We start from the raw sequence: 20292 nt of genomic DNA on the forward strand, positions 1-20292 counted from the left end.
ATTTCAAGCTCTGTTGTCCTTTTGGATAAAGTTAAGGAACTGCAGTTGGATTTTGTGATGTTACGTAATGACCTTAGAGGACAGCTGTGGCCTGTCAGTGAGTTCTCAGGAGCAACACAGTAAAGCGTTTGCCACCTTATCTAGCCACGTTTGTTGGCTTATAGAAAAATGGCTCTAAAGGGGAAGAAACCTTTACTATGTGCAGCATTAGGTAATGTAATGTCTATGAGTGTGATGCTTTTAATGCACTCCTGTTTTGCGCAATTGATGCGTAACAGCATCATTTTTGAGATGGTGTCTTGTTTTATTTATTTTCAGATCACATATCTGTCAGGAACGGCATATGCAGGACCCAGTATTCAACCGGACAAGCAGAGGTTTGTATAAAGGTTATTTATTAAAGAGGTGATGAACAGGCAGAACAAAAATGGGCATCAAGCCAAAAACGGGATGACAGCATCCTAAACCAGAAAGAGTCTGGAGCCGACAAACGGCAAACTAAAAGAATCAAAAACAGAGAACAGGCTTGCTCCAATGTCCAAAGACAGGTCCGGTCAGACAACAGGCAGGCAGTCAGAATCAGGCAGGAGAAAACAGCTAATACAGGGATCAGGCTGGCTCAGATATCCGGAGGCAAATCGGGTCGGTATCAACAGGACAATCAACAATTAGAATGCTTGATAAGACTCCCCGAAAGGCTCGTAATAATCTGGCACAGAGCAGAGGATAGAGGCAAGTTTAAATAGGAGACTGAACAGGTGAACAGAGAAGAAAACAAATTGCTGGTAACAGGTGGAACTAATGAAAGAAAGGGTGGTAACTGAAAGTAAACTGAACTGATTGGCAGGTGACAGGGGAGTGACAAACTGACTGGGTGGAGATAGAGAGGTGAAATATTGCTGGCAGGATAACTGGCTGGTGAAAACAGGTTAAATAAAACACAATTTAAGAATAAATCAAGACAAAACCAAACCATGACAGAAACTAAAACTATGACAGAAACATAAATCGTGACAATATCCACCCTCGGCTGGAAGTTGCATGCTCCAGATGTGCAGCCTGAATAATCCAGTAAATATCTGGGGCGCTCGACACATAAGAGGAGCTTCATTACATTGTGTGGTGGTTAATTGCTGCTTTTCTAGGCATTTCTAGGAATCTGGACAATTTGCTGTATTAATTTATTACGCATTTTGAAGTATCATATTAGAAAAGGTTGATGGAAACTGCAAAATTCAAATTAACCCACAAAGTTTCTCAAAAGAGGTTTTACGCTCGCTCAAGGTGTTTTTTTTTTACTCTTTTGAAAAACATAAATGCGCCAAAAATTTTAGGGAAACACATTTGTCGAATAAGTTCTGATGTAGTGTACATTTCCCTCAAATGACTGATCAGCTGTTTCGGCTACCAGCGTCTTCCTGAATGTGTAACGTCCACAGCTCTGCTGTTGTGTGCTGTTGTATGTTGTGTGCGCCCTGCTCCCTGAGCTACGACTGCCTACACCTGTGGCAACTATAATTACTGGAGCTGTCAGGCCTGTATGAGCCCTACTTACACCTGGCTCTCCCAGTGTGTAGGTGCCAGATTCTCAAAAACCATTGGTGTGAGTAGACCTGCCAGCGTTCCTTGACTGCCTTCCTGGGTGTGACTCTGATCAATCAGTGGATTCCTGCCTGTTTGCTTCTCTCCTGTTGGACTCTCTTGTTTGGTCTACAGATTCTGGACTATGACCCAAGCAGCTACCCTGACTCTGCCTCAGTCCTCCTGTTACCTCTGCCTCTCTGAGCCCTTTCTGGACTGGACCCTGGAAAAAGATTTCTGGATTCCCCCTCTGATACCTCTGCCTGCCTCTGACCTCTCGTACATGACCCTGGACTGTTCCCTAATTAAATCTGCAGCTTCTGGCTCTGGCGGCGTGCTCCCTCAGCTGACAGACTAACAAACACCGACCACATGGATTCTGGCATGTGGGCATGTGGACCGGAAGAAGAGGCTGGAGGGTTTTTTAGGTTCATCCATGAAAGAAACAGCAACACATTTATTGAATCTCACTCCAATACCGATCTGTGCTCCATGCTAGTTTTTAACCCCGACTTCCTGTTGATACAGCGTAATGTCAACGTATGAAAATGCTTTGCATCGGCTGGTTAATTCACTACAAACCACCTGATGGAAACACGTCTGATTCGACATTTTAAAAGTTCCCTAAAAATTCAGACGAGAATTGGATGGAAACACGTTTTTGACAGAAAGTAAATTCTGCTCTCTACTAAAAGTCTGACAGTTTATGACCTGAAGCTCAGGCTCAGAAACATTAGGGGTTTTCGAGTGGCCTAGTTAAAGTCTGGATTTAAATACATTGATACTGTGTCACGACTTCCATCCATCCATCCATTTTCAGACCTGCTTAATCCCTCATGGGGTCACGGGGGTTGCTGGTGCTTAATCTCCCTAGGTCACGACTTCAAATTGATAATTTACTCTGAAAAAAAATCTGATGTGGTTGAATAAAAATAGTACAGTATATTTATATAAAAGACTTGCCAGTTATGCTTGATGGGAGTTGTTGCCACCAGGAGTGGAAATACTAGGTTGCTGCATCAATCCCCCAGACCACTCAGGTCTTCTGGTTCTGGTCTACTCTGCAGAGCCAGAACCAGAACCAGACATGGAGAAGCAGCATTTAGTTCCTATCCATCATCCAACACGTCTATCCCTTGTGGGGTTGTGAGGTGCGCTGGTGCTTATCTCCAGCTGTGAATGGGTGAGAGGCGGGGTACACCCTGGACAGGCCGCCAGTCTATCACAGGGCAGCATTTAGTTCCTATACTCCACAAATCCAGAAAACTGCAAAACAGCCAAAACACTGAGTTTCTTTAAATCCAGACTGAATATGACCTGTTTAAAGCTGCTTTCAGCCATAATAACAGGAACACTGACCAACATATTTGATGTTTATTGATGTTTTCACCTGATACAATAGAATGTTTGTTACAACCAGTGACTGTTTCCATGAGTTTATGTTTTTATGTTTTCATGATGTACAGCACTTGGAAACGCCTTGCTGCTGAAATGTGCTACATAATTAAACAGGAGGACGGGCCTCCATGTCCTAAAAACAGCAGCGCTCCAACTGCAGGTTGCTCAGTGTGAGCCACCGGGACTGCCAAAGACTCCTGGATAGGTGTAGAAACGTCTTCAGAAAACTGAGCGAAAGTCCGGTTGCCTCCGATTTAAACCAGTTTGCTATACAAATAAACTTGACTTGACTGGTTTGTGGGTTTAGGAGGCATTCACTTTTTTACACACCCAAGTTAGTTGGGATATGTTTTTTCTCTTAATTAATTCATCATTTGAAAAATGCACTTTCTATTTACTCAGCTTTCTATAAACAAGTTTGAAAAATCTAAGTGTGACCAAAAAAAAAAAAAAAAAAAAAGCAAAAGCTGATGGAATCTGTAAAGGGACAAACAACCTCAGCTGGTCTGTGAACGCCACATCACTGGTGAAGAGGGCACAGAAACAACTGTACTTCTTGCGGAGGATGAGGAAAGCCCACCTGCCCCCGCCCATCCTCACGACCTTCTACAGAAGCACCATAGAGAGCATCCTGACCTACTGTCTCTCTGTGTGGTGTGGAGGCTGCAGCGCCTCCGACTGGAAGAACGTGAGGAGAGTGGTGAAGACAGCAGAAGGGATCATTGGGGCTCCTCTTCCCTCCATCAAGGACATCTCATCACAGCGTTGTGTGTCCCGAGCCCGTAACATCATCAGGGACCCCTCAGACCCCCTCCATCGACTGTTCTCCCTGCTGCCTTCTGGGAAGAGGTTCCGCAGCATCCGCTGCAGGTCCTCCAGGTTCTGCAAAAGCTTTTTCCCTGTTGCCATCAGACTGTTGAACTGCTGAAGCCACAAAAGGGACTCTGTACCACATTCGTATATTACACGGTTTTAGTAATACTCACCTGTACACTGTGAATTGCACACTGTCTATTTCCCCTGCATTGTTTACATTGTTTACATTTCAATTGTTCACATAAATCACTGCTGCACCTTATCCTGAAATTTACTGCAACTTACTCTGATTTTTCAAGCTGTATGCAAACGAAATTTCGTTCTGTATGCACTTTGTGCATACAAAATGACAAATAAACTTGTCTGAGTGTAAATACTGTAAGAAAAGTGAGTCTCTTATTTTACATTTAATCTTCGACGAGGATTGAAGATATTTTGGCCTGCAGGAAGTGAATCAAGGATGAAAAACACAAAGAGACGCCAAAGGTTTGGTACATTAGCTGTCACACCTACAAACACTTACAGTAACTCTCAGCATAGACCCTGATGCTGCACACACACACACACACACACACACACACACACACACACACACACACGCACACACACACGCACACACTAATGACAGCACGCCTGAGACAACAGTGGTACGCGGGAGAAGTTCCTGGTTGGTTGAGCAGGAGGTTCTGAGACGCCACAGTAGCCTCCCATGGAGCTGGGCGTCGGAAGGGAAGTGTGTGTGTTTGTGTGTGTGTGTGTGTGTGGGGGGGGGGGGGGGGGGGGTCTGTTATATTGTAGCACTGGTAGGGCTTTGTAATAGTTTTATGAAGCTGAGCAGAAAGGATGGTTGAAACTTTGTTTTACATCAGTGTGCAAGAATGAATTCTAGGCGAAACTTAGAAGAAAATGTTCAGCTTTTATTATCCTCAGGGGATCCACATAAATGCAGCATCTTCCCCTTTCTGTTTTTATTTGACTTACCATTTCTGAGTGTTAACATGTAATCCATGAGGTTCCACCGTCCGCATGCGCACACAGCTGTTAGAACCAGCCGTCTGTTTTCACCCAGATAAATACTCGAGTAAATGAATCACACCCTGCAACAAGTTACCTTTTTCTTTACGACCAAATGTGCATTAAAATGAAAGCTGTACCATCAGACAACATAATGTCCCAGGCGTCATCACCGCCGTGGCCCCCTCCACCACCACCGCCCGCCTCCAGGTCCCCCGTTTTCCCAGTGAGTTGTTGTTAATCCCAGCCACTAATCATCTCGGTTGGGACTGTGGGTAGCTGTGACCACTGTCCTTCCCTCAAATACACACACTCACCCACATATTGGCCTGTAGTAACACACAAACAGCAGATTTACATGCCATTACTAAATGTGTCATTGTGCTCCCTGTCATTTGTTGGCAGGGTTGATTATAAATGTGACATCTGCTAGTTCTACGCTGCACATTAGAGGATGTGTGTGTGTTGTTTATGCCGTGCATGCGTGTGTGTGTGTGTGTGTGTGTGTGTGTGTGTGCGTGTGCACCCGTGCATGAGACGCTTCAGTCTCAGTTGGGCAGAAACAATAGAAACTCTCTGATTACATCTCCCTGAACGGGCGGATAGGGTGTGTGTGTGTGTGTGTGTGTGTGTGTGTGTGTGTGTGTGTGTGTGTGTGTGTGTGTGTGTGTGTGTGTGTGTAGTTCCTAGGGGGAGGAAAGGGTGGCCGTTGAGAAGGAAAAAGGGGGAGGCAAAAGTTTTGAACCCCCCCTTAACTGCATCTCACACTCAGACTCATTTCTTTCCCTCGCAGCCGCCTGGCATCTCATTGGTTAAGCTCCCCAGCTATATATTTATCTGATTGGTCAGGGCGGGGTATATATACACAGCGTGGGTCGGTTAAATCTGGCCACAAGTTTCAAAACTTTCAAACATGGTAGAGAGACGCAGAGACGGACTGTCGGACGGCCTCGCTGACTGAGTGAAATCAACTACTGAACCACAGAATCCAAACAAGAGCTGTTGTCTTTTGGGAAAGGAAGAAAAAAAAAAAGAAAGTGGACAAAAGGCAGAGTCACTGTGGATTTTTTTTTTCTTCTTCTTCAGAGGGAATATCCTACACCACAACTTGACTCTTTTTTTTCCCCTCCTTTCTTTCTCCTCTCCCCTCTCCTCACAGAGCTCCATGCTTTATTTTAGGATTTGTGCAGAAAATCCATCTTTTGATCCCTTAATCACTCGCCATTCGAAACATTCTGAGCACTTCTACCAAACCAAAGCGGACAGAAAGCTAACGCTGCACTGGGATGAATTTAACCGAGCCAAACCTGCCCAGAGAGACTTGTCTGCATCCCAGCCAGATGCCCTTTGGAGGCCGCTGGACGTCAGAGACCCCGAGTCCTGCTTCCGACCCTGAAATGGATTTTGAAGGAAGCCTGTCGGCGGACTGCAGCTCTCCCGACGCCCCAGGAGAACTGAGGAGAGCAGAACCGAGGATGGCTTTGACAGTCGGCTCGAGGGGACAGAGCCCGGATCGGAGCCATGGAGGCGGCGCAACGGCTGGGGCAGGTGATGGAAAAGCTTCAGGGGCCGAGCAGAGGATCCGCAGACCAATGAACGCCTTCATGGTTTGGGCTAAAGACGAGAGGAAGCGTCTGGCCCTCCAGAACCCTGACCTGCACAACGCCGTGCTCAGCAAGATGCTTGGTAAGACAAGCAGGAGCATCAGCTTTTAATAAGCCAAGCATCTGAATGCAAGTCTGTACTAATGTTTGTGTAAAACTCACAATTGATGGTTGAATCTCTGAGTGGATCATGTAGTTCATGAACTTTACTTTTTTTCATTCTGTGGGCTTAAACTGGTTTAAGAAAAGTCAGTAAACACCAGTAAAGGCCTGATTTTGCTGTTGTTCCGTTTTTCATATTTATTTGATTTCTAAACCTTCATTTCTTTGTGGGTTTAAAGATCTAACATGCCAATTCTAATTCTGACAATATAACAAGAAATAAGCCACACATAATGGTGACAGGGTCAATGACAGAGGTGGTAGTTTTGAGTCTAACAGAAAATAAAGGAATCACAAGATTATTCTTATTTATTCATAAATATAGCTTATATATAAACCCATATTTAACTTGCAGTGATCTCATGACATGTGAATTATTGTCCATGCTGCTGGTTGATGCATTTAGAGAATGCAAATTGCAGGAGTCCTTAGTTTGGAAACATTTAATAAAATATACATTTTCCCCTGTGACCTGAAGATGACCGATCTGAGCTGATGAAGGGAACACTGACGAAACATGTCTCTTTAGTTAATATTATTACTTTTTTGTGCTGATATATTTACATTAAAAGAGTATTTTGCGATCTTTTGTACATCTCACATTCTTTGATTTGCAGGCTGTTTCTGTGGTTAAAAATGTGAGCTAAAATAATGTTACAAAACTCCTCAGAGAATATTGACTAACAACTCCTAAATCAATGAACTGTTGTCCTTTACTATATTAATTATTACTGTGGATACTCAAAAGTAAACTATGGAACCCAGTGGAAGATAAACTTAATATAATCTTTGATTTAACTAACATTTTTTAATCACTCGGTAGGTGAGGACTGCTGCAAACAAACAACAGCAGGGTTGCTGGTTCATGTCACTGTGTTACGGACAGAGATTCAAACTATTTACATCAGCTAAAATGTTTTGTTAAAAATCTGTGTTTTATTGTAGACTTTCCATTTGTAAGCTGAACTTCCAATGAAAAACTTGGGAGTTGCTCAGTGCAGTCCCACCGTACAGCTGGAGTTCATCTACAGCTTGAAATGTTCAAAGTCACTCAAATACAAACCGCAAGTTTCTGGAAGAAAAAAAAAAAGTTTGTTTTGCAGATCTGGAAGCAGCCAGCGTTTGCCACCACAAGACAAACTGTAAATATGTACACTTAATGCACAGCATAAATACATGCAGCACAACGCTGGGAACAACGTTTTTAACAAACTGACATGGAGAAGAGGAGCGCGTCTTCCATCGAAACGACGTGAAAACGGTGCAGAAAGTGAACGGTAAAAAGATGTCTGCATGGAGACGTCTGCTGGTGTCTGAATGTGGTTGGGATTGATCAAACAAGCCAACCAGCCCTGCTTTCAGGGTCTTCGTTTACACCAGAAGTACGGCATTCATTGCATTTTTTATTGGCCCGACATAAATGGTTATTAAAAACATATCCATGAATTAAGTGTTTGTATGTTAGGCCATAAAATGATTGTAGGTTTAGGTGTAAAACGAGATTCAGGTTTCGGGATGTGAGAGTGAAAGTCTCCTGCAATGTGAAGAGGGCCTTCCAGATCAGCTACATTTCCTTAATTTGACAGTTTAAGAAGCCGTTCCCATGAAAGGTTTATTAATTTTCCCTTGTCCACATCTCGCAGGTCAGTCCTGGAAGGCCCTGAGCGCCACCGACAAGCGGCCGTTTGTGGAGGAAGCCGAGCGTCTCCGCGTCCAACACCTCCAGGATCACCCAAACTACAAGTACAGACCCCGACGCAAAAAGACCACCAAGAAGCTGAAGCGAGTGGAGCCTGGGCTCCTGCTGCACAGCTTGGCTCAGGGTGGGGCCCCTGGGCTTGGTTTGGGTCCTGGCGTTGGCCCCCTGGCTGCTGAAAATGTGTCTGGTGCTTCTGCTTATGGGCACGCCGCCCACCACCACCACCCCCACCAGCTGCTGCCGTCTTTGGGCCACTTCAGGGACCTTCCAACCCCGGGACACGCGGAGCTGGAGAGCTACGGCTTGCCCACGCCGGAGATGTCGCCGCTGGACGTCCTGGAGGATGGCGCCGGGGAGTCCGTGTTTTTCCCCCAACACGTGCAGGACGAGGCGGGGATGGGAGGCTGGAGCGGTTATCACCGCCTTCACCATCACAACCCCCATTACAGCCAGCACTACAGCAGCCACAGCCACCACAGCTCCATCAGCGCCGGTTTAAACGGCGGGATGAACGCAAGCCTCAGCCCAAGCAGAACTTCCAGACTTGATTCCAGGATAAGTTCTGTTGAATCAAACATGACCTCAAGCATTAGCTCAGTTAGCTCTAAGTTAACCCCGTCCCATGCGTTCAGCCATCAGGTCCCCTTAAGGACTCCTGTGAAGTGTCCCCAGCTTCTACCCGATTCCTCGCCCCCTGTATCGTATCCCCGTCCTTCCTTCAGCCTCCCTGAGCCAGTAAAATGCCAGCAAACAACTCTGAGCACAGCTCCGGCAGGCTACATGAACCAAATGTATGCCAGCGCTACCTCTAGTGCGACACATTTCCCTCCTTCCCATCTTGGACAGCTCTCTCCTCCTCCTGAAACGTCCTCCTCTTCCTGCTCGTCCTCTTGCATCCTCCCTGTGTCCTCCTTTGGCCGCTCGGCGCTCTCAGACCTCTCCAGCCTGGAGGCCGGTGGCCACATGGGCTCTTCCTCCGCTGAGTTCTGGTCTGAGGTGGACAGGCATGAATTTGACCAGTATGTCAACATGGCACGGAGCCGAGAGGAGCCCTACGGACTTGTCGGAGGGTGCGGAGGTGGGTCTAAAGTCCTGGGTGGGTGCACCAGCGCTGTTGGAGGCAGTAGCAGTAACAGCATTGTCAGCAGTATTATTAACAGGGACGGCAGCGGTATTATGAGTGGTGCCGGTGGCTGTGATGATGGGAGCAGCCCTCTGATATCCGCTCTCTCTGACGCCAGCAGCGCTGTTTATTACAGCGCCTGTATAACTGGATAAATGCAGGATCTCTGATGCAGTATTTTATTTGCATTTTGTTCTGTTTTCATCCCTATGAACACTTGGGACATGATAGGATAAAAAAGACAACGCTAACCCTAAAAGAAGACATTATCGTGTCATATCCCACTCTAAAATGAAATGGTTTAAGTTTTGTTTGTAAATTTGAAAAAAAAAAAACATTTCTGGTTTCATTTTGTTCTGAGCCTTTTATCAGACAAAATTATTCTATTATGTTCTAACTGATCTGTTTGTTAAAGTCTCAGATTAAATAGAAAAACACAGTCCTCATTGCAACAAGGTGATCAGAAAATAGAACAAAACCGTCCAAAATTGTTCTAAGAGCTGCAAAAACATTTAAAGACTTCCTACTTTACACAAAGGCCTCACCGTTTCCCTCACTCTTGTGTTTTTGGCAGATAAACTTTGTGCAAACAGCTAAATCTGATCAGTCAGTGCTGCTAAATTTGGGAACTGGAGTCACCAAAGATCAAAATCTGCATCCGTGTGTGGTTTGGAAATTGTCATAACGGCTAAACGTAACCTTCACTGAAGAAAACAGTTCAGCATGCGGAGGTAACGGCCTCATTTGGTCCACACGGCCAGGGGTGTGTAAGTGACCCACATCCACAGTGACCCCAAAAGGCATTTAAGTATCGGTGTTTCAAGCAGGGTGATAACGTTACAATCAGTATTTGACCGTCAGTTAAATCTGTGGTGGCTTCTCTGTGCCTTATTATTTCTTTCTGAGTGGGCAGTTCCCGTTTTAAAACACAGCTTTGCTGTCACTGCAATGTCTTTCAGAGGATTCCAGCGTCACAGAGCTGATACCACTAATTGTTTAATGACAGATCCTACCAGGACTCAAACAACATTTCACCAAAACTTTAAGTTTTAATGTCAGAAACTTGCCGTATGAACTGTAAAAGGAAGGAAAATAGATTCAGTGGGGGGGGGGGGACTCTGTCCTGTCTCCTCATATGTCTCAGAAGTGCCTTCAGAACGGCCTGGCCACTAACCCAGAACAGACCGCTGATGTCTCCCACAAACCTTCAGGACGTTTCACAAGTTAGGGTGGCTTTTCTTTCGCCATGTGATGCATCCCATTCCCGTCCTCGGCTCAGTTCATGTCGGGGTCTCGTACCCATAGAGGCAAATATAATATTTTAAGATTTAAAACATTTCTTTGTCCATCGACATACAGATATCCTCTGATGATGATTTAGAGATTTGCTTTATCTCACCACAAATTCTCTTCAGTGTCCCAAACAGATCACTTGTTCAAACAGAACACAGTTTTTCCAACTTAGGTCTGCAAATGATAAAAGCTCAGGATCTAAAAATACTTCTGGAAAAGTTTCAGAATAGTAGATTATGAAAATATCTCACAGAAAGTCCTGGTCTCTTTTGCCAATTAGTTAGAATCCTCCTCATGCAACCAGATATGAGCAAACATCAGGATTTTTCTTTTTCTGATTCTTCATTGTTTATTTCTTTTGGAAAGTTGGTTTCATGTTGTCATTACTGTGTATATTGATTCAGTGCTTTTTGTGAAAAGAGAGATTTAGACTATGAAATGTTCTCTTTGCACTGCATTAAATGTATTAGCTGTATAGAAGGTATAATACTTTCTTTAAGATAAAATGTCTATTGTTTGAAATATGTTTTTGTACAGAAAGGATTAGGTTTTGTTTTAATTTTTCTGAAAGGAAGCTGCCATCTTTCTCGCTGGAAGTGAGTCTAGCATGTCATTTTTTATGGATTTTTTTTTTGTAATTATGGTGCTAGTTAGCCTAGGATGGCTAAAGGACAAAAACTAGAGAAATAGCTGCACACACCTGCCTTTCAATATATATATATATATATTTAAAATTGTTACAAATACCAGCAGTGTGCCCTTGTTTTCTGAGGATTTAAGAATAAACAGGTCATGCAGAAATGCCCCGCATTAGCCAAGCTAATGGCTAACCACACTCTGAAGCTGTTTTTTAATGAAAATGTCTTATAAAGGAAATCTTCTTGAAACTTTTCAGCCCTTTTTGGCTTCATTGACTCACTTGTAACTCAGTAACTTTCCTGTTGTCACCGTTTGATATAAAAGATTAAAATATGTGTTTTTGTCAATTAAAAATCTGCAGTTGAGGCCACTTTAGCGTTTTCTCTGTCCTGCAGTAGTTTAGTGTACAAGGAAAGGAAAACAAGAAGTCTCCCGTGGAACTTTGAGCCTGCATCTGTTCTGCGTTAGTCTTGTCGACACTGCTTGTTTCTTGTTTCTTCATGTAAATGAAACGGTGGAACAAAATCAAGTATCTCTTACGGAGCCACCGGCTACATTTGCCATACCATTCCTGAGCAATAATTACAATTTCTTTTAACTTTTCTTTAGCAAGATAGACTTACTGGGAAGCCGGAGTTCGACTAAACTATTAAAAATAAGTTTCTACATCTGCATTTGACATTCTTCTCTGTTGACACCAAGCAGCCTTTTTTTTCCTATTTAATTTACTGTGACACAAAAAGACTTCAGAGAGAGACAGGCGTTTTTTTTTTTTTTTAGAATCGTGCAATAACTTTGGGCCTTTTGGTAATAATTATCTGAGAGAATAAAGAAAACACCCAGGACTTTGGGATTAAATCAAAGGAAATTTTCTCAGCAGTCATATAACAAATTAAAACCAGGATTTTCCCAGAAGTGTCACAGGGATGCTTCTAAATCTGCCTGACAGGGATCATTTTTAGATTTTCTACAAAGGAAAAAAAGGGTTTTCTTTATGTGTTTGAAAAATTGTGTCCTTGCTGTAAATTGATCTGTTTTGCTGTATACAAAAAATGTTGCAAATAAAAACCTTTAAGAATTTACTCTGGTTTCCGACTCTCTGCAGCAATAACACAAAAATCTAACTCTTTCATTTATTTCATTATCAAGGTAAATTCAAGATGGTTATCAAGAGGTTTTCAGCTATAGGTCAATATATTTCTAAGTCTGTGGTGTCAAAAGAAGAAGCTCTGGCATTGCGAGTTAAAAGTCCCTTTTAACTCCCCATGCTGTGGTGTTGAAATATAGAATAAAGCAACAGCAGCCGATATACCAGTACTGCTGCGGAAAAGCATGCAGCACATGAGATCTAACTAACGTATACTTCAGAGTCTCAGGACAACCCTTTTTGGTCAGAAAAAGCTATAAATGACCCAGATAAATACGAAAGTAATTTGTAAATAAATAGATAATACGGAAAATAAGAATACTGAGAAATACATCTGTTTGATTTCATATCTCTGGGGATCATTCTGGGGCTAAGGGTCTTGCTCAGGGACGCATAGTGTCAGTCAAAATACCAATTAAAAAGTGGGAGGGGTAGCCCAGTGGTTGGACAGGATTCTTCCTTCAAATCCCAAATTTGGGCCCTTAGCCCTGATACTCCCCAAGCACCACACAATGGCAGCCCACTGCTCCCTAAAGGGTGGGTTAAAAGCAGAGGACACATTTCATTGGACAGTATATTGCAATGATAAATAAAGATGATTGTTATTATATTTTCACATAGGAAAGGTACTTTAAGAAACCAAATCTGTGCATGCGGGGAGGCAGGTTTAACAGAAGAACTCCATATGTATTTTATTTCTTGATCAAAATAAGAACTTAGAGTATGACGTGAGAACAAAGCAATGGGCAGGAAAGAGAACAAAATAGTGGAATCTGACAATCAGGAGTGAGAAACAGGTGCTGCATTGGGTGTTCACTGGTTCACATATCACCTAACACCTTAAGCTTTATGATGTGTCTACCACATCTTGGAACAGGTTTACATTTCCGTTGTGTTATTTTGTAATTAATGATCCATATTCTCTACGTTCTTAGTCTTAGTGGAAGGACTTCAGAACCGGGTCCATGTTCTCTACGTTCTTAGTCTTAGTGGAAGGACTTCAGAACCGGGTCCATGTTCTCTACATTCTTAGTCTTAGTGGAAGGACTTCAGAACCGGGTCCATGTTCTCTACGTTCTTAGTTTTAGTGGAAGGACTTCAGAACCGGGTCCATGTTCTCTACGTTCTTAGTCTTAGTGGAAGGACTTCAGAACCGGGTCCATGTTCTCTACGTTCTTAGTCTTAGTGAGGACTTCAGAACCGGGTCCATGTTCTCTACGTTCTTAGTCTTAGTGAGGACTTCAGAACCGGGTCCATGTTCTCTACGTTCTTAGTCTTAGTGAGAACTTCAGAACCGGGTCCATATTCTCTACGTTCTTAGTCTTAGTGGAAGGACTTCAGAACCGGGTCCATGTTCTCTATTTTCTTAGTCTTAGTGAGGACTTCAGAACCGGGTCCATGTTCTCTACGTTCTTAGTCTTAGTGGAAGGACTTCAGAACCGGGACCATGTTCTCTACGTTCTTAGTCTTAGTGGAAGGACTTCAGAACCGGGTCCATGTTCTCTATGTTCTTAGTCTTAGTGAGGACTTCAGAACCGGGTCCATGTTCTCTACGTTCTTAGTCTTAGTGAGGACTTCAGAACCGGGTCCATGTTCTCTACGTTCTTAGTCTTTGTGAGGACTTCAGAACCGGGTCCATGTTCTCTACGTTCTTAGTCTTAGTGGAAGGACTTCAGAACCGGGTCCATGTTCTCTACGTTCTTAGTCTTAGTGGAAGGACTTCAGAACCGGGTCCATGTTCTCTACGTTCTTAGTCTTAGTGAGGACGCGGGCAGCAGGTTCTGGATCAGCTGCAGCGTTCTGATCCACTTTTTAGGCAGACCTGTGAAAACACTGTTGCAGTGATCAGTTCTACCAAAGATAAACGCATGGATTAGTTTTTCCAGATCCTGCTGAGACATCAGTCCTCTGATCCTGGAAATGTTCTCCAGGTTCTAGAAGGTCCACTTTGTCTTTAGATGGAGGTTCAGGTCTGAGTCCATCACTACTCCCAGATTTCGGGCCTGATCAGTGGTTACTAGCAGAAGCAGCAGAAACTGTGTGCTAACTTTTTATCAATTCTGTATTGGTTCAAAAATTATTACTTCAGTTTTGTTTTTTATTCAGTTGAAGAAAATTTTGGCACATCAATACATTGATTTATTCTGAGCATTTACTCAGTGCTTGAACTGGTTCATAGTCACCTGGTGACATGGTGATGTAGAGCTGTGTATCGTCTGCATAGTTATGGTACCTGATGTTGTTTTTTTTATGATCTGAGCTATAGGGAGCATGTAGATATTGAATATTAAATAGGAGGAAACTCAGGATGGACCCTTGGAGAACCTCACATGTGATTTTTGTCGTTTCTAATGTATAGTTACCTACTGACACAAAAAAGTCCTTTAAGTAGGATTTAAACCAGTCAAGTGCTGTACCAGAAAGGCCGACCCGGTTTTCCAGGCGCTCTAATAGAATGCAGTGATAGAGAAGGAGCATGACCAAAGATTGACGTCATGTGTACTGATTTATGATGGAAGACAAGTGTGCAGAGTTGCAAGCTGGCAGAGCTAAAGAAATAGCTGGAAAATGAACAGAAACCAAAGAAAACAACAAAAGAACTTCATAAAATCTGACATAAAACCTCAACAGCGTTATTAATATCTTAACTGATCAGAATAACCCACTTTTTAATTACCTGAGTATTTCTGTAGCAAACAGAAAGCCAGCTAGCTTTTACATCAGCATTTTTGAAAACCATTAATATATGTAAGGTAATCACAACCATACGTTCATTGTTTAGCTGGCAGCTGGCATTGATGACAACGATCAGAAAAGCGACAGAAAAATAATTGCACCAAAATATTCTGAATTTTCTGACCAAATTCTCTAAAGATTGAAGCTTTCAAGATGTTCAAAAGGCAGTAAACACTTTCTAATATTCCTGCTATTTTCTGGTTGATTTGTTTCCTATATTATTTAATTTTACATTTCTAAAACCACTGCAGTAAATTTTCATTTGAAAGGAACATTTGAACTTTGTTACTGGTCTGCAAGAGATTACCAAACATTGTGTGGTATGGAGTTTGGGCTTGTTTTCCTACAGTGAGTCATGTACTTGCTTAGGTAGCTGACAGGAATGTTAGTAACAAGGAGGAAACCCCTGTGGAAGTTTGGGATATTCGGAAAGGGTGTGTGTGCCTCTGTATGAGTGGAAAGTGAAAAGGGGAAGAGGTGTATATTTTTGTGAGAACACCTCACCCGGCTGCTTGTTGCCCTGACTGGAAAAGAAAACAGGCTGGATTCCCGTTCCTGAAGCTGGAAATGAACGAATGTCAGATTCGGTGGCAAGCGTGTGAAATTCCCATCCTCGAAGCTGAGGGCATGAAAGGTTTCAATCAGTGCTTTAAGTGGGGAAAAAAAGAAGTGCTGGTAGGGAAAGAAACATGGGTAACGTCTATATATCGATCTATAGATCAATAGGTTTATTGTACACAAATTAAAAAGCACAAAAGGACGGAGCCAGTTCTAAATCAAATCCACATGAGCCAAATTCAATGTCATGAAGTCACATTTACTAACTTTGTAAATACAGAGGAACTGATATGTGTGTTAATATCGAATAAAGTGTCACACATCGTCTAGTATGTGAACATATTTTCAGAAACATTGATATTACGGTGGCCAAGAGGTGCAAACACACTGCAAATAAATAAATGTGCTGCAAACACAAAAAAGACGCTAACACACAAAACACAACCAAAGGCTAAATGGTGCGAGTAGCATAAACAACTGATAATTAGGAAAAGCTGCAAAGCAGCTCCATATAACAGAAGTGCTCCAGACCACTAGGGGGAGTCGATCACCAGCCAAGTCGTAATGGACCAGACACGGCGGCCTACAGGATGCCCAAAGGAAACATGGATGGAAGAAAGAAAAGGTCCATTTACGTTTGTGTCTTTTTAAACACTTAGTCTTTTACAATATTATAGAACAATATTATAGTAGTTTGCATTTTGATGTGTCAATCACTGCAGTCTGAGCTCTGTAGACGGTAGACCATTGTTGTGGGACAACGCTGACAACAGCCTAAAAATAGAATAACCGATAAAGAAGGCATAGATGTTGAGGTAGAGTTGTTGTCAGCTACTTGTTGCGTTTTGACTTTGTGTTAACCTCTTTTTTTGTGTTTGGACTATGTTTTGTGTTAGCAATGCATGTATGCATTTGCAGTGCGTTTGCATCTCTCAGCCACTGTATGAGATAGATAAGAAAATAGACACAAGAATTAAAAAAAAAACCTGAAATCTCAGGATGTAGACAAATAACTTGTTGTTGAACATTAAACAAAATCAGCAAGGAGGGAAAGAAAGAAAGAAAGAAAGAAAGAAAGAAAGAAAGAAAGAAAGAAAGAAAGAAAGAAAGAAAGAAAGAAAGAAAAAGAGGGATTTTCCAGTCTTGCCATGTCTACCCTGTGTTTTATTGGCTGCATGTGGTTAAAAACTTAGATCAGTGACCACAACCACACACTGACACACCAAATGAGTGTTTGTACCTCTGGTCATCCATGTGTGTGTGATTTTACACAGTCTGATTAGAGATGACAGTCAGTTTATCCTGTAAATGTATTTGTGAGTTTGGGCTTTTTTGTGTATGTTTTGCTGTAATAGTGTTGGATAAGACTTTGTAAAATAGTTTTCTGTGAATGCATTTGCTCTGTTTGTGCATGAGATTGAAATAACTATTTTCTAAGAGTGAAAAAAGAAGCCCAGTACGGCCTACAGCTTAATGAAACTCTGAACTGAATCATTTTACTGCTGAATTTACATTGTGATTCATGTGCTAAACGTGTGAAATGTGTATTTCAATAGATTTAGCTGATTATACCAACAATAGTTACTTGAGTCATTTGTTGAGCCTACTTCTCAAACTCCAGCTTCCAATCAGGGGCGGCCTGGGACTCCAAACCAAGCCCCCGGGCTTTCATCTGATCCCATGAGAGACGCAAGTAGAACCAAAAAATGAAAACAAATACTTTATTTGCAGTATAAAAACTCATGTTTTTTCAAGTCAGAACTACTTGCCGAGTTTTGAACTGTAATTCTCAGATCTCAAGAGGTTTAATTCTTTGCAAAGACCTATTGCCAACCTGGTCCTGCATGCTACACCTGTACCTGGTGCTGTTCTTTTCTTCGTTCCTGCTCCACTTCCTGCGTCTTCATCGCTTTTTACTGCTGGGAGCTCTCTTTGGGCAGGAGCAGCAGATCCAGTCGGCTCCGTCTTATTTACAGCCATCTAGCTGTGGAAACAGAGTGGTAACCTCATTGTTCAGTGGGTTATAACAGTATATGACACTTGATTGCTCTCCTGTGCTATCCCAGCCTATGTGATTGTTTGAACACCATTTGCCTAATGTGAGGATGATCAGGTCTGTTTTAACTCAATTCAAATAAACGGCCTGGTGGTCCAGGTCTGTCGGCCAGCCTCGTTTATTACACAGAAAGGTTTGCAACAGAGGACATGGCTACATTTACTTGAAGCAGCAGCATTGCCAATCACAGAGTTGGAGCCTGGTGCGTACTGTGGAGCAGAGAGAGCAGGTGGATTGAGATATTAAGAAATTACTGGTCAAACCTAAATGCTGACTTCAAATTACCTAATTCTAAGTTAAAGCTCATTTCTTATTCAGAAGTCAGGTGGAGGATTAGTTTCTATTTTATTTTCATTTTATTTAGAATGACATGCTGAAATGTAGTTTTACTTGTCAATATTGAATATTAAAAGACTAATGCATCCTGGTGATAAAAACAAGGGTGCAAGAGAGGACAGAGATTGCAACAACAAACTTTACTTGAGCATTTTATCCGTTCATGGTCACTTGTCTGGTCTGTTCAGTCAAATCCAAATTCCTTTAGTCACTTTCTGTTCTCCTGCAAAAGCCTTCGGAATTTATTATGATTTAGATAAAACAAATTTTATTTTATTGTGCCATTCTCTCCTTTCCTTTGTTTCTGTCTGACGCTTCTGTTTGCATTTTAATGTTTGAGTGACATTCACACTTGTGTCACTAAGCTGCCAGGGCTGTGACTTTGATTGGCAAGTATCAGAAATTAATCATCCTGGATCAAGAATGACAAAAAAAAAACTCTGATTAGTCACAGGTGCAGAGAGCTGCACCCCACTGAGATTCTTTAAGTAAGTTATTAGAGACCAGCATGAAGTTACATGCAAGCCAAACATTTAAAAACATACACACACCCTCATCCCCATGGCGCTTAAAAATATGACTTACAAGGGGGGAAAAAAATCCTCAAATAAACCCAAAATGGAACACATTTTATGAGATAATTACTTAATTATGATCCCTTTCATTTCATAATTTATGTTTATTGTGTCTACACTTTTTTTCTTGCAACGTTTATGGTTCCAGCACCCTAGCGCCCCCTATTGACAAACTGCCACTGGTTTAAACTCTAAAAATGTAACCTATAAAACTGGTCAAACTTATACCAGATTACAGCAGCTGTTGTTTGTTACATTTTCCACCCAGTTTTATCACTTTTATAAATTGTATCATACAGGATATACTGTATGTCACAGTAGAGGTGGGAGAAGTCAGCGTGCAGACTTTCTATGTTCATTTCTATATTTCTATATATACCTGAGCATTGCATCCTTTATTGTGAAAATTCTCAACATCTTGCTGAACACAAAGATTACAAGCCTTTGAGATTGTTGGATAATGGATGTAATGGTGAGAGTGTGTGTGTTTTTGTACATGCAGCTGAGCGAGGACTGAAAAAAGATTCTCACTTTTTTGTGGGCTAGAGGTTAGGTTTAGGACTGCGGTATAAATTAGGTAAAGGTTAGGGCTAGGGTGATGAATAGGAAATAATAAGACTTGAAGATGAATGGAAGTGTGTGGCAGTCAGGGCACGGTCCTCACTATGTGCATTAAACAAGGCTGCGTGTGTGTGTGTGTGTGTGTGTGTGTGTGTGTGTGTGTGTGTGTGTGTGTGTGTGTGTGTGTGTGTGTGTGTGTAACAGGGAGCAGGGGTCTTTCCCTCTCGGACGCAGGATGTCAGGCTCAGTCTTGTGTTCCCCCGCTGCTTCCTGTTTCCTGCCTTTAGAGGAAGTAGCAATGTATTAATTTCCTCTGATAGGAGCTGCTAGGAAAGAGGACAGAGAAAAGGTTTGCTGAATTAAAATTGGACACGTCTTTGTTTTAAACCTTTTAAGGACATACGATGGTTTGTTTGCAACAAATTCTGAACGTAAATTTTTAAAAAATATATATATAAACTACAGAGCCATGTTTTAAAGAAAAACATGAAAGAACAGCAATGAAACATGAAAGGAAAACATCAAAGGTGAAGCTGCACCATAACTCTCAAAGCTTTTTCCAGACTCGCACTTACAACAAAAGCATCCAAATAATTTTGCTTCAGAAATGTCTTTTTGGCAACTGTAACCTGTTAATAGCTGGTCAGATTCCACATCAAGCAGGAAAGAAAAGTGTCCTTGGATCAAGGATCTCTGAAACTGTTTTTATTTTTAAGAGACACCAGGGCTTGAATAATATTATAAATTTGGCTTAGATGCATATTATCTAAGCCATTACAAGGCCTTTGTTGGGCAGTACTATAAAGCTTGCAACTCCACACTACTCTAGACATTTTGAATTGAGAGAGCTTTCTGGATAGGAAGTGAAACGTCTTCAAACTTCGGGAAAAAAAAGTCCAGTTGTTTTGTTTTTTTAACTTTTTTGGAATGACCATGACCTGGATGACTGAGAATCTTTACCAGTATATTTTCCAGGTTGCGTCATTTTGGAGGT

The 20292-nt window shown here is 42.1% G+C and overlaps 1 protein-coding gene across 1 annotated transcript; it reads left to right on the forward strand.

The window, feature by feature from the left end:
* Positions 1–5693: 5693 nt before the first annotated feature.
* Positions 5694–12411, forward strand: sox18 (SRY-box transcription factor 18). The gene is made up of 2 exons (XM_012880029.3): positions 5694–6495; positions 8219–12411. The coding sequence occupies exons 1-2, from the start codon at positions 6096–6098 to the stop codon at positions 9550–9552; spliced, it is 1734 nt and encodes a 577-aa protein (XP_012735483.2). The 5' UTR covers positions 5694–6095; the 3' UTR covers positions 9553–12411.
* Positions 12412–20292: the final 7881 nt, after the last annotated feature.

Source organism: Fundulus heteroclitus, chromosome 1 (genome assembly GCF_011125445.2).
Source record: "Fundulus heteroclitus isolate FHET01 chromosome 1, MU-UCD_Fhet_4.1, whole genome shotgun sequence".
NCBI classification, from domain to species: Eukaryota; Metazoa; Chordata; class Actinopteri; order Cyprinodontiformes; family Fundulidae; genus Fundulus; species Fundulus heteroclitus.

What these genes read in the sequence shown, in the direction of transcription:
- sox18 (XM_012880029.3), top strand. Translation starts at nt 6,096, where the DNA reads ATGAATTTAACCGAGCCAAACCTGCCCAGAGAGACTTGTCTGCATCCC. An exon ending in CGTGCTCAGCAAGATGCTTG is followed by an intron (nt 6,496 to 8,218) that starts GTAAGACAAGCA and finishes CACATCTCGCAG; the next exon opens with GTCAGTCCTGGAAGGCCCTG.